Raw genomic sequence first — 15,591 nt, forward strand, 5'->3', positions numbered from 1 at the left:
GCCGCGTGCGCAACACTTCAATATAAAACAGGACTTAATGTGCATTTATAAGACACAAAATCGTTTATCAACGCCATCTTCTCGATCAACAACAATAATCACAACCGAAAACATCAAAGCGACTGTAAAATCATATAGATACAGAGCAAAATCGTTTCACAAAATTTGCGTGTATTCTGTATTATTACCAAGTAATTCGCGCAGTCCAAATTGGTTTATGTAACCCTTGTGTCGATGTAATAAGGCTTGCGTTTGGCTGTGTATGGGATATGGGGAATGTTGCACGCGACAAAGCGCAGTGTGTGGTGGAAGCGAGCGTTGCAGGGGCGCACGCGGCGACACACTCCGCGCCGGACGCCGCACGCGCTCGCACGTGTCGCCAACGCGCGGACCGCGACCACTCGCGTGTGCACTGCGCCTACACGACAATAACACCATCTCAAGTGATCACTAACTAACACCCACACATCAACAAGTGTCTCATATGCTAATACACGAACATTTACCTGTGTAAGTGATCCTACTGTGATCAGTGTTTCAATTTTGTGACATTGTCTGGTGTAATTTCTATGATGGAGTACCACCATAGGCACATGGACCAGGGTGGATTGCAGGGCCAAGGCCAAGCCCAGCAATGGGGTGGCTATGGCTGGGGCCCTCCAGCGCCCGCACCAGCCCCACCTGCGCCTGCGCAGCGCAACAAAAGAGCGCACTCTGAAAGTGAAGACGATGCTTTTTCCGAAGAAAGCAGTAAAGATGCGCAGTAAGTACCTAATTTATCCTAATCATTTTAATTAAATGGTTATTTATTTTATTTATCATTCTATATAAATAGCTAAACTTCTTAGGGAAGGAATTTTACAAAATCCAAATCCGTTCTATTTGCTCATTTCTTTTATTGTTTTAGTTATATACTAGAAAAGTACGTTATTGACGTAATATTCACAATTTTCTATACATTAGTCAAATCGAATTTTACGTAAGTGGTATTAGTCTTATAAGATTCCAATAAGATTAATAGGTTTACAATACAAAGGACTATGTTATTAACTCTTGCGAAACGCAGTAAAACAATGTAGCTGCTAGGTGCTACAAATATTCCGATGCTACGGGCGTAGCGCTATTGTACTACGCATCGTCGGGCGTAGTAAAGTTATGCATTACCGCATTTCCGGAACTTTTTTGTTTAGAAATTCTAGGCTTAGGATACCTACATAAATAAATAACAAAATAATAAAGTATCAGTATGTGGATGAATATTAATTATTTTATATCAAGTTTAATTAATTGTACATTATATATTTCGTTTGAAGCTTAATTTATTTTAAATTTAAACAATAGATGCTACATACGTGTTTATTTTTTAGATGATTATATTACAAACTTTGAATTAAGTTACTATAGAACAGTGACAAAGAGTCTATATAAATGGATTTCTACTGACATCCCTTTTGTAATATATAAGCAAACTATTAAAATCAATGATTATATTAATAATTAATATTTATAGCATTGTGGGCTAAAATCAAATTAGTATTAGTACCTACAGTTTGTGTCGGCTACCCTTTTAGACAATATCCTTCGCCATCGTTACAGAATATCACTTAGGTATATAATATAATATATAATTCACCGTATGATCGCATTTTTGTAACACAAATTTTGTTTTTATACATTTATAACTAATGTTACCTGAATAACAAGGATACAACAGTAGATCCCTGATAACTCGAATCCTTAGGGATTCCAGCCTTTTTCTTATCCGGAGACGTATCCCGGTGACCCAAATTGTTAGGCTCAAGAAAATAATAACTCTATTTTCCGAAAGCTCTAAGCTCTGAGGTTATTTTCGTTTAGCGCTGAATTTAGTTGAAATTAATAATCATAATAACATAAAGCAGGAATATGTTTTTATGTATCAGCTTCCATAATTTAATCGATACACATGACCAACTTATCGTTGAAATGCTTGAAAAAGTATATTAACAATAAAAAATCAATGAAATTATGAGAATAATAAAATAATTTGAGAATACTACAGCGCTCAATATTTCAGCATCAAAGTAATAATTAAACAAATTACGCTGACTAAACTTAAACCCAGTCATGTAGATCTTAATCTCAAATCTTGTAAAGGCTCATTTTAACATTGCGTTTATAAATGTAATAACATACCTCTATTTATCTCTTCCAGCGACCTTCTTCTAACATTGTGTCAAAAATCATCCATGAATTACGAATATTTTCATAAAACATCCCAGTTTTACTTTTTTTGTATTGTTTTATAGTATATAGTGCGAATATGGTGTGTGCGTGATTATATTTCCGACTGAAAGCATGATGTTGCTGCTGAGAAGAATTTTCTTAGATTAGTAATCGTGACATTATGGCGTGAATAATTAAAATTATTTTTTATTCATATTATTTGGTTCAAAACTTACACTTTTTTATATCACACATACTTTGAGCAGCTTATTGTGAAGTATTATTTTCAAGAAGATAACTATATCGTTTCATGTAGTAAAGCCATGTCACAATGACCCGGCATAATACTATACTGATAACTCAAACATAGTCCTTATTTTTCAACTATTAAAATCCCTTTCCAACATAATTTTATCACTTAAACGCTCTCTCTGCTAATTTTACAGCCTTCGCGAAGCAGCGGGCGAATAGATTAATTTATACAATATAGAAAAAAAATTCATTGTTTAAACCTCAAGACAAATATTCGTTTAATCCGCAAATGTTAGGGAATAATGTGATAAAAATTTCTCCTAGTTTTCAATATGCGTCACACATGCCTTTTAAACTAATGTGCGAATGTCTACATCGGAACATAAATATTTACGAAGAGCTTTTTCTAGACGTCGAATTCGTTTGAAAGTGTTATCACAGAATGAAGGTAATCAAAATTAAATACAATTTATTTCAGATACTTAGGGGTAGTATTAGTAAAATATTTTTTAGAATCGGTTCTATAATTTCCGATAAGAAATAAACTTTACTTTCCAGTAATAGAATAGGAGTGTTTATTATTTATTCTAACTCCCTTCGAACATTATACAACAACCAATTATTTTTTTTTACCGCTATAATATTTTCAACTGTTGCTCAAATTCTTTCACTAACACTACTAAGAAGCTATATTGCTACATCATTTCTGAGTCCTATACTAAGTCCAGAGAAAAACTTATACAAAAAGTTCTGAACAAAAATTATACTTTTTTCAAGCAAGCACAAGCGCGGCAAAGTAACTCCACTCCACCTGATGGTAACCGGATCTTAGAGTCGATTTACGAGAGACAAAATTTCATCAGCATACATTATAAAACACATAATCACCTTTCAGATCCCCAGGCGGAGACTCCTGCCAGCTCATGACTCGAAAGAGAAGACGAGGAGTTATCGAGAAGAAGCGACGGGACCGCATCAATACCTCACTCACTGAACTCAAGAGGCTCGTCCCAGCGGCTTGTGAGAAACAAGGCAGCGCCAAATTGGAGAAGGCGGAAATACTCCAACTTACAGTAGACCATCTTAAGATGCTGCATTCTAAAGGTTAGTTGAATTTGGAAATGCGAGTGAAGTAAAATGCTATGTTTCTATGACGCGAGAAATGTAATCACTCGCTGTTCAACTTTATACTTGAACTACGATCTGCTTATTATAAAAACACTTTTTAGGAAGGGAAATGGAAGGGAATGGAAATGGAATGAAGGGAAAATAATAGGAAAGTCGATATCGTCCCAGGCAAGACACAAATATTCACAAATATGATTTAGAGGCAAATATTCCCGTTCTACGGTCACATTACACAAATAATGAACGTTGTAACGGTAACCTGTTACGTAACTGCTCGTTTCCGCTTCCTAGTCAATAAAAAGAAGCTTCGGTAACAGTATTTTTTAATCAAAAGCGAAAAAAAAACATAAAAAGCAAATTCATTGAATTCGCTAAGCTTTTCCTGTCTTTTGAAAGACATGATAAGTTACTTTCATTTTTTGTGATTCTCGGGAACTTCCCTTAACATTATTAACTTAAATTGGAGAAACAATTTGATGTTTCGCAAATCTTGATATCGTAGAAATTATGTGTTATAAAAATGTCAAGGCCATAAAATTGGAACAAGAAAAATAACTTCATCAACTACACGATGTTCAATGCTGAAAGTTTCCGCAAAATATTTTTAAACCAACCTGACCCTTATTCCCTATAACACACGCAATTTTCACCGCTCGTTACAAATAAGTAACATAACTCATCGCGTTTATCACTATAGAAATTGGCATAATTACCATTTAACGCTAATTACACGGTGTTTACATGACACAACCAAGTTCACACTGTCTTAGAGAAAAAAGGAGCTGTGGGAAGGGCCCTGCCCAAAAAAAAAACATATTAATATTCCATCAAATACATGAGTTTAACCACATGTTAAGTATTCCAAGTATACCGAAACTGTTAGTCCTTTGACGTTCACTAGAATCCAGACTGTCAATTTCGTCGTATTAGAACCTAATTTCAACAACATTTATTTTCACACTCCCGTATATAGTATTATACGCAATACATTTTTAATAAGACCAGCCATAACATTTTTAACGACTATCTATGTCACTTAGCCGTTGTATTTTTTTTCGTCGATAAAAACGAGTTATCACTACCACCACAGGGAAGATGAGTAGAACGGTTGCTTTGCATAAGGACGGCTCATTAAGGCCTAGGCTCTCTTATAGAGGAAGTACGTGCGAATGGTAGAGACCAGCGGCGGATGAAATTTTCCGAAAGAGAACCTTACACAACATTTAAATACTAATATGTATAAATCCCAAGGGCACACACCTCTGACTTTTCTAAAAAATCATGTGTGTATTCTTTGTGAATTTATCGTTCGCTTTAACGGTGAAGGAAAACATCGTGAGGAAACCTGCACATCTGAGAAATTCTCTACAGGAATTTCGAAGGTGTGTGAAGTCTACCAACCCGCACTAGGCCTGCGTGGTGGACTAAGGCCTAATCCCTCTCAGTAGTAGAGGAGGCCCGTGCTCAGCAGTGGGCAAGTATATAATACAGGGCTGATATTATTATTATTATTATTATGTATAAATGCTGTCTGCAAATCCTTCTGATACAATAATTAGGTTAAATAATTAGATTTTACATAAATTACGAAAGGGATGCCGGTAGGAATCGGGTTTTATGTACCCTTAGGCACCGGTAGAGACACTAACATAGGTCTGACGTATTATTATATGTTTGTGGCGCATATTTAACTAGTGCGATACCCATCTGAATATGCGGGTATGTCGTTGCCCGAAGCCCCCGACGCCCCCGTTCCGGGTTCCCACGGCACAGTTTCCGGGTCCAACACGCGACAGGTGGACGCACTAACGTTTTTTCTATGAATAATTCAGTGGTGGAATTTGGAGCAAAAAATTTAGTAATATTGGAAACAGTGTGACGTAATTTCATGTATTATAAATAATTTCATTTAATTATTAGAAAAATAAATTGTTAAATATATTTTTTTCTGCTTTACCCGGCTCTATGTTTATTATCTTCTTAAATTATAAGGTGAATATTCTATATCTAAAACATTTGCACTATAAGAAAAGTAAGATAGCTACAACGGAAGATAGCTTTGTACATCTGTGAAAACTTCATGCAGTTTCTATCCCGTTGCCTCAAACAAGGGCCATTTCTTTAAAAAATAGTAAATTCCGTTAATAAACACTCCATCCGTTAATTAAAACTTAGGAAGTAGTTTGCGGTTGCATATATTTTGTGGTTTGCTCGTCCATTTTGGTTCAAATGTATGCGTTATGTATGCTCAGTGGTGGTGAAACCGCATCCTCGCTCAGCGGACAGGACTTCCGGCGACTTCATCAAATGCCAACGGATTTACGAATGACAAATTTTAACACAATAATATAAATGAATCTTGGGACTCAAATTTCAGAAATATTGGTAGATTAGAAATAATAACTCATAGTAGCGTAATGTTCCTTATTTTTTATTTAAAGATTCCATCACTCTATATCAGTGGCAAAGGTTTCATATAACGCTATTCTTACTTGCTTCTCTCTATGTAGAATTTAGGTGGAATCTAATTATCATTAGAACGCTTTGAAGCCGCATTCATATATATTAGTACGTATATATCGTTTCGGGCTAATTTTCGGAAAATTTCACCCTTCGCCAATGCTCTATAAATTTCATAAAACCATATGCAAAACAGTTTGCAGCGCCACGCCTTGTCATAAACAGTAGCAAAATCACAAGAACCATCGCAGCAAAGCCACAAATTCTTTTATCATAGATAAATCACGTAGTCACAACTTGTGCATTATACTCGTAAATTCTTTATACTATCAGCCCAACAAACTGCAAAACCCAGCCTCTCCCACAACACATTTAAAATCAAATTAAAAGCCGCAAACGTACATATCAATGGAGCAAACAATCTGGCGTGACCATATCTGTTACGCAGGTAGCCAGTCCGACACCTGGCGCCACAAAAACTGAACAGGAAGCGTCGACGACACGCGTCTGGTTCCGTAGACTGGTTAGCCAAAGGTTTTACTTTCGAATGTAGCGGAGTAACCTTGAAATTGTTTTGGGATAAATCATAATTTAGTAAAAAATTTGCTCATATTTTTACGCCAATACTCTATATCAGTGGTGAAAGGTCCATATAACCCGATTCCTGTCGGCTTCCCTTTCATTTATGTGAAATTTAATAATCATTAGAACGATTTCTAGGTCACATTTATACATATTAGTATGTATGTTGTGTCGGGTTTCCTTTCGAAAAATTTCACCTTTAGCTACTGCTGTATGCTGATGTAAAAGTACTTGCCCCATATTTAAGTATATAAAAGTTTAAGCAATTCTATCAGATTATTCTTAACACCTTGGGAGTGCGTTTATTCCACCGTAAAAAGTACTTGCAGTACGAACACACCCTTAACCACATTAAAATTAATTTCACATTCGATATCAATACTATCTCACCTAAAAAGATTAAACATCTATAAATTGAACCCTATTCAAATATAAATAAAAATTCTTCCCATCCTGGGATTTTTACTGACGCATTAAGCCGGTAAGTTAATCCCTATCTGCCGGCACAACGCACACAGGCGATATTTGCCGAGTGGTGAGTGTGCTAGGGTCGTGGGAAAGAGGGCGACGATCACCTCCCACCCGCACCCTCCGAGCCGCCCTCCTATTAGCGAATTAATATCGCTAGCTTATGTTACATTACCGATCTCCACACGGTTTCACATTTAAATTGTTATACATTGGTTATAAATATTAATGGCTTATATTGATGGTCAGTGAAGCATTCAATGAATGATGCGGTTGTTTAAATATAAATCATTGATAATTTAAATCTAAATTCTATTTATTGCACTCAACAATATTTGACTAAAAAGTATTGAATGTTTATAATGTAGTCAAGCACATAAACGTAGTCTTCACCGGCTTTACTTAAAATAAGCATCGGCTTACTTCAAAAAAAAAACTTTTAGGTCAATAATTATGATAGTTTAAGTCTGCTAAATCATTGAATACTACAAAGCAAACATTTTTATTTTACCTCTACTTTAAATATCAAGAGAGGGTGATGCATTTATTCCAATTAACTATTGTCCTAATAAGAAGAGTACCCTCTTCATGGTTTTTTACAAACTTTACTTTTTTTAAATAAAATGTCTATAATCTACATTCGTACCCAGAGATCACACTTCTATTGTGTGTTTAGTGAGAAGCGGAAACTAAACTAAGGCGGACCCTTCCAAAGGGTTGTCACACCTGCGTCAGAAAAAATAACAAAAAAATATGAACAATCATGCCAACTGTACCAGGACGGAAGGAAGGACCACTAGAGTGCCTAGAAACGTATAATTAGATGATGGAAATAAAGTTTGTATAGATATTCTGAATTTAAATTTTAACTTTGAATATTAAAAATGGAAGTTTCTAGAATCGAATGTTTAAATTACGTTCTTGGCATATTCAATCAGGAGATGTTAACATGAAAGCCTTCTTTAAAATCAAGGAAAATATTCATTTACAAAGAATCGGACTCTTCATAAAGTCAATATGGAAATTAAACACGAAAGTCGAATTTATAAGTAATAAGTAATAAGCATAAAGGAATTTTATAACTTAATTATAAAATGACATTAATTGGAGTGATCGACGAGTAGATACTAATACAAAACTATATAACACCATAAGAAAAAAGACATCAATATCTTTCAAGTATAACTAAGAAGTCCAGAAACACGTAGTTTGTGTTTTTTCCCCACGTGGCCCGGTGGCCCACTGACTGAACCCTCAAAGGATCTACTTCCCTCACGAAGCGATAGCGGGGCGCCTTATTTTACTTTTTATACGGTCGGAAGTCCGGATACAGGGAGCCCGTTACGAGCAATCATTGTCCATCTCTTTTACTCTCGCAAATTTCCCTATAGCCGTCTCTGTTTACTTGTTGCATAAGGGGACGCAATCTTTAGGGGTTGTTTCTATAGACTGTCTTCATTTGTCTGTTTCTTATTTAAATGCAAATCGTGGCCTCTGACTGGATTCTGTTATTGCATCACAAATGCTATAAGACTGGTTATAAAGAGCTTTTGTTATTTGAGCTATCTTATTACCATTTTTAAAATTATAAAATTTATTTTTGTGAATATTATTTGTTGTGATCTTAAATATCTTCCCATTTCGTATCGCAATTTTTAACAAGTTTCTCCTCTTTCCAGGTCTCGACACGTTCGCGTACGACCCGCAAAGGTACGCAATGGACTACCACAGCATCGGCTTTAGGGAATGCGCGGCAGAAGTAGCCAGGTACCTCGTCAGCTGCGAAGGTCTAGACATACAGGACCCACTGCGGCTGCGACTCATGAGCCACCTCCAGTGCTTCGCCGCGCAACGGGAGCTCGCAGCGAAGTCCGCCAACTGGGGCTACCCACAGTACCCCGCCGCGCCGGTAGCTCCGCAGCCTCAGCATCCCACAGGATATACAGACTTGGGGCACAGGCAGGACATACCAACAACATCAGCTACAACGACAGTGGCAGTACCTACGGCGATAGCAGCCCCGCTGACAGCCGCTCCGAGCTATCCTCACTATCCTCCAGCGCCTCCCGCTCCCCCCGCTCCGCCGGGACCACACCCCGCCCCACCAGCCCCACATTACCCCTCCCCGTACCCTCATCCGCCACCACACCACCAATACTCACAAAACAGTTCGAAGCCCTATAGACCATGGGGTGCGGAATTGGCTTATTAGAATTCTATGATTTTGTGCAGTGGTTTGATTTGGAAGGTAATTGGTACAACGAAACATGTTAATTAAAGTATAAAGGTTTCTAAGATATTATTAAAATTAAAGATATTTCCATTATGCTTTCTATAATTACTAAATAAAAAAGGAAAAATAAATTACTTTCTTCGTGCCAGACGAATCATTTCACTGCTCGATGTTACATTAGATCTCAAAGTTTAAACAATTATCTAAATTATATTTTCGGAGACTGTACCTTGTTGTATAGATGTTTATATAATAGTTTATTAAGAACTGTGTGATAGCAATATTTTATATTATAAAGTCAATTATTACCGAATGAAGTGATTTATACTTTATATTTGTTGTCTAAAATACCTACATTATAATAAAAAAGTCATATGAAATAATCATAAATAAACAATACTTAGGGCCATTTCAAAAGCCACTCTTGCCTCTTAAGATTAAAAATATAAAATACCTCCTATATACCAAAATCTAAATATAGAATAACCCATATCAAAAGATATTGTCAATATATGAGGTCACATTTTTAGTACATACATTTTAAGACCAAAATATAAGCTTTAATAAATACATTTTAGTGATATATAAAAACTCTCACTGACGATACAGGTTAAGACAGGACTCAAACTTAAAACAAAATGAATTTAAAGTCTCATTTCAATACTCATAGCGTCCAAATTTTATTGATATTCTTTCAACAATGACGGTTTGTAGATAGAGGTTTGAAAGCTTTTTGCTGGTGGTAGGGTATGCTCGGATAGCGACCACCGTACACAGGGTGTTACAACACGCCATAGTGGCGCACGTAAGTGTGTTGCGTTCCATGATCAGTCTGTGTATATCCAGTTCTAACAGGCCGGCATAATTGTCTCGACTGCCGAGGGATAATCATTTGTCAATCGACATTCTATTGGACCCCACTTCATTTACTATAAGGTGCAGTGCGGCACCTTTGACGTGCCCATTTAAAAGAAAAACCGCCACTCCTTTCTCAATTAGAGAATATAAAAGTTTTTTTTTCAATTACTGGCAATAGAATGTCGAACAAGGCACTCGACTAAAAGTAAGCACAGCTACTGTAAAGGGTTCCAATATAGGGAACATCTTATGCGAGAGACCACACAATAATTATATTTATAACTTTGTTTTTCTTTCCTGTTCTGTACCGTGAGTGAGTGTTGAGGTTAAGTCGTTTACAAGTTGAGATTTTTGTCGGAATAGCTAGCGACATGTATCTTATAAAATATGGTTGTGACAGAGTAAGCACACTATTTTAAACGTGTGATTTTGATATCTTGTATTTAATACGCTAGTTATTGTATATAAGTGTATATATGGAGGAGTTATAATTTGAAGAAAAAAATAAATTATTTTATGATGAAATTCGTTTTTTCGTACATCTACCTATTCAAACAAAAATACAAGTATTTGTTATGTATAAAACAGTATTGGAGTCGCCTGTCCTACAAATTAAATGAGTTAAGGTTTTTTTAGAATTTCTGCCTTAAAATTCCTCAAACCTTGGCTCCATAGTCTTGCAATGCTTATAAAAAACGACATCAATTCACTTTTTTTTTAGTAAATTGACTATTTTCTGCTCACTGTAAATTTTTTCATCATCAGTGAATGCAGTAATGTCTTCAAAAATTATGACCAGTTTCCTGAGCAATTTGTTTTCTTAGCTGCAGTAATTAAGTTCTTTGCCTTTACTGCTCCGTCTCAAACATCCATCCTGTAAATACAAAATAGTCCCATATGCCTACGCGTATTAGAAGGACGTGACTACATTCTTAAATTATAACCCCACGCTTATTCCCAATAGTGTAGGCAGAGGTGTAAACTAAAAACTTATTGTAAGTTTAGCGCACTTACACATATTAATGATTGACTTAAAATTTAATTCAATAACTTAGATATTGCATAATCAATGCACACTGCCACTAAACTTATTAAGCTATCAATGATTATTATAACCCTTGACAAACACGAAATGCAAAAAATAAACCTGTAGAGATATTCTTATATCTTATTTTATAAGGGGACCATAAAGTGACCCTATTGTATCTGATGTGAGTGGAGTGGCGTTTCAATAAAGTAGCCATTGACGAGTAAACATTAGACATCTCTCGCCAATCAACACAATGCTGGCCTGTTCAGCCTTGCCACTAAATCAGTAATCATGGTGACTTATCATTCCGAGTGATTCGAATCTAATCAATATTCATGATTTTTAGGTGAATAACTTACATTTTGCGTACACATCACCCACATTATTTTAGAAGTTTAAAAATATTCAACGTATTTTAGCTTATTAGCTTCGGGTTGGTTCGTCAGGCCTTTGCCGGTTCGTTTGGCCGGGTAATCGACTTAAAATATTTCAGCTTATAAATTAGGCATTTACGCAGAATGTCTATTTTTGCCACCAAGCAGTGTGTAGTCACTATTGTGTTCCGATTTGAAGGACATTGTAGCCAGTGTAACTACCCAACATAATAATGTCTCCGGATGGCGAGCGCAGTGGAATACCAAACAATACTTTGTAATTCAAGGTGTTGGATGGTGTTTCTACTGTTTATGGGCGGTCGTTTCGCTTGCCACTAAGCGAACGGCAAGCTCACCTTGTCATTCAAAACAAAAAAAATAAAAAAATACGAATATTTTTTTTAATACTAAGTGACATCCAGCTTGTGGCTTGATTGATAGTAGGCGCTATTATTATGAATTATTATTAATAAAGGTAGGAACAAAAAGAACACCACATACAATGTTTAATGATAAACCTTCGCATGGTATTTAGTTAACGGGACACATCATGAAGTTCATTCATGATTTTAAAACAATTAATTTTTTTAATACGGGTACAACAAAATATCGTCACTGCACCTAATGGAAAGTTGAGTGGGGTCTAATAGAATATCGACTGGCAAGAGATGATTACCCCTCGCCAGTCGACACAATTATGCCGGCCTGTTAGAAACGGATATACACAGGCTGATCCCGGAACGCGACACACTTACGTGGGCCACTATGGCGGGTTTTAACACCTTGTATATGGTGTTCGCTCTCCAAGCGGATATAAAATATATCCTACTACCACCTATACTTTCCAACAAATATGTTTAGGATACGAAGTTATTAAACTCAAGGAAAATTAACCCAAATATCACACAATACATGTCAATTTAATTAGGGTCGAAACAGTTCCTAATTAATCTGATGCCAAATAACTGATAGCTCATTTGTCGGGACCTAATAACGGCTAACCGCACTAAAAGGTTGTTGGCCGAGTCAATCCCGTTTTGTGTCTGACACTCGCACAGGTGTCTAGCAGTTAATTGCACCCCAACAGATGTCCGCAGGAATCGCGATGCCGTAGTCGGGGAGCTGGGAATGTTTGTGTTAGCTATATGGAATTTATATTTTTAGATATTTATTTGCTGGCTTTTATATTTTACACATCAATGAGTGAATGTTAAAATTAGGTAGGTGAAAACAAATCAAAAGCAATGGTAGGTTTCTACCCAAGAAAGAGCTTTGATTAAATTGAGTTTGAAGTTGTTTTTACAGTCTATGCTAAATGAAATAATTTTTTTTCGGAGGTATAGGGAGATTAATTTACTCTCGCCTAGTAAAATTTTGTTATTTTTGTTTTTTGTTGTAATCTTCTCATTTATGAGCACATTTATTCCTATTTTGTACAGGATTTACAATTTTAAGTAGAATTCCTTCATTCATTGTGTTGTCACTCAAATTTCAAAACATTCATGAATATCATAAAAATAATTCCAGCATAAAAAATCCACATTTAAACCATCAAACATGACGCGTCACCCACAATTTGCAGGTCCTGGTCAATCGGAGGGTCAAATGGAACTACCACATGACCGTCCCACTTCAATGCTCGTATGGGATATCGCCACCCTTGTGTTTCCCACGATCGCCGTTCCGCTCGCACTCGCACCATTCCTATTTCTATCTCCCTCGCACGATACTTCCGTAGGAAGCGCGGGGTGCAAAAACTCTAGTTTTTTTTACATTCGTGTGCGTGCCGTGTGGCGTTATTAAATCGAGGTATTGTTCGAGAAAGATACTGTTTAATCCATATCGGATTGATGGGGTAAAGTTTGTTACACTATTTAGCAAGTGTGGAGATGAAAAAATGAAACACTTTTGTCATCACAAATACTTCTTGTTTCAATTTTATGAAAACATTCTATTTATGTACCATCACGGATTTGACCGACTTCCAAATATAATGAGATTTTCAATTCGACTTGTACTTTTTTAGTGTTTGTTACCTTAGAACTCCATCATTTATGATTTCCACAATAGGAAAATTATTTTATTTGTCACCTACTCCACAACTGGTAACCAGTATATTATACCTGTTACTTATGATATAGTTTTTTAAAGTGGTTTTATTTTTATCTCTGTTTAGTAGCCAGTGTTATCACACCAACACTTTGCCAGCTGTGTTCAGCCTCGTGTATGGATGCGACCCTATAGCCATTGTACCAAGCAACTTTTTCAAGTTGGCTTCTTGCCAACCTTTGAGAAGGGAAGGTGATTGATAAATACCTATTGAAAAATGATTGCAAATCTGACTGCGACAGTTCTCTTCTTTGAATTAGTTCAGATACTTTTGTGATTAACTGTACAAGAGATACCATTATACAAGAAAAAAAAGTTAAAAGTATTGACAACAAGTTAAATTATTAAAAAATAAAATAAAAAAAAGAGTAAAAAGTATTGACAACAAATTATTTGAATTATTAAAAAATAAAAAAGTCGTATATCATATCTGTTTAACGAACTCCACGTCACACTTTCTTATTCCAATGACCTGCAAATTGTGATCCAAATACGAGGTCAGTGCATGATGCGATAATATTAAATAATTGCATCTAAATTCGCCCAAATGCCCGGCAGTAAACACAGCTAGCCGGGTTAGGCGCCACACACGATAACTCGACACTCCACTAATGATCACGTTATCAATCTCAGACGCTTTACGTGACTACTGGCATGCCACGCACTGTTGAAGAAATTTTGATATGAGCAACACATTTTTTTTTGAGGTTGCATAGGCTGGCACAATGCCTCTATGCTGTGGGAGCTGGCAGCATAATATTATTTGAATTTTTGAAATTAGAATGATCGAAAATGTCTAGCTGTTACACAGTTTTATGTGCTGTTTTAACATGCAATGGTTTACTAATAAATGAGTGGGTATTGTAATGAAAATTTAGTGTGTTTTCATTTCCTAAACACGCTAATTCTGCTCTACAACTCTGCCAGGGCGGCGCATAGCCCAAGAAAATGAAACTAAAGTAAATATTCATTTAATTCAACCACCATGTGACATCGCCGTGTGCAAACTTCGTTAAAGGCACAGCAACACACAAAAATTTAGACTCTAATCTATCTGGATCATCTAACTGGATATTTATTATGAATGATTTTAATTTACATCATTGATTTTTTACTAGGTTACTTACTTATCCAGTAAAAATATATTTTTAACCTTCAATAAACCTATTTCAAAACATTGCCTCGCGAAATTTATAAATTTTCGGAGATTCTCTCATATTAAGTACAGAGTTTTCAAACTCCAAACCGGTCCCTCGAATATAAAAAATCAGTTTATCTTCATTATATTTTTGCGTCATTATCTTCGCATACCAACGCACGTGCGCAAACAATGCGTAGTACCGAATATTGCGTTAACAATGTTTTGTGGAAATATAATCTGCTGTAATGAAGAACGGAATGGAAAAAACCTGAAATACTGGTTGTAGGATTTGTTGGTGCTAACAATTTACGAGGATTTAGTCTTATTGGAAAGAAGGGTGTTTTGTATTGACAACAGTAGGTCAAAGCACATTGAAAAATAATACAAATATTGATAGTCTTGATACATGTTTTTGGATCCAAAAGTATCAATAATGAAAAATAACAATTTTTTTTTACACTTTGTTAACATGGTATATAGGCGGATTAATGTAAAATATCAAGTCAATGCCAAGTTTTTTTTCATTTACAATATAACACTTTACGAGGTCATTAATTAACACTTCAGATTTGCTATGATTACGAGCTTCCACTCTATTATTAACAAGAATTTAAAATTAACTATTGTAACCACTCAAGTCTAACCTTTTGCTTAAAATAAGACGTACTCGTTTCAAGGATCTGACATTTAAACCGAAGAGAATTTCATTAAAAATATTTGAAGATCTCTAATCAAATAATATAAAATGAAT

At 35.7% G+C, this 15,591-nt stretch overlaps 1 protein-coding gene across 1 annotated transcript; it reads left to right on the plus strand.

Annotated features, from left to right (window-relative positions):
• The first annotated feature begins 358 nt into the window (after positions 1-358).
• Positions 359-9,307, plus strand: LOC115440777 (hairy/enhancer-of-split related with YRPW motif protein). Its single transcript, XM_030165232.2, has 3 exons — positions 359-763; positions 3,353-3,561; positions 8,775-9,307. The coding sequence occupies exons 1-3, from the start codon at positions 570-572 to the stop codon at positions 9,305-9,307; spliced, it is 936 nt and encodes a 311-aa protein (XP_030021092.1). The 5' UTR covers positions 359-569.
• The last annotated feature ends 6,284 nt before the right edge of the window (positions 9,308-15,591 follow it).

This window comes from Manduca sexta, chromosome 25 (genome assembly GCF_014839805.1).
Source record: "Manduca sexta isolate Smith_Timp_Sample1 chromosome 25, JHU_Msex_v1.0, whole genome shotgun sequence".
In the NCBI taxonomy this organism is placed as follows: Eukaryota; Metazoa; Arthropoda; class Insecta; order Lepidoptera; family Sphingidae; genus Manduca; species Manduca sexta.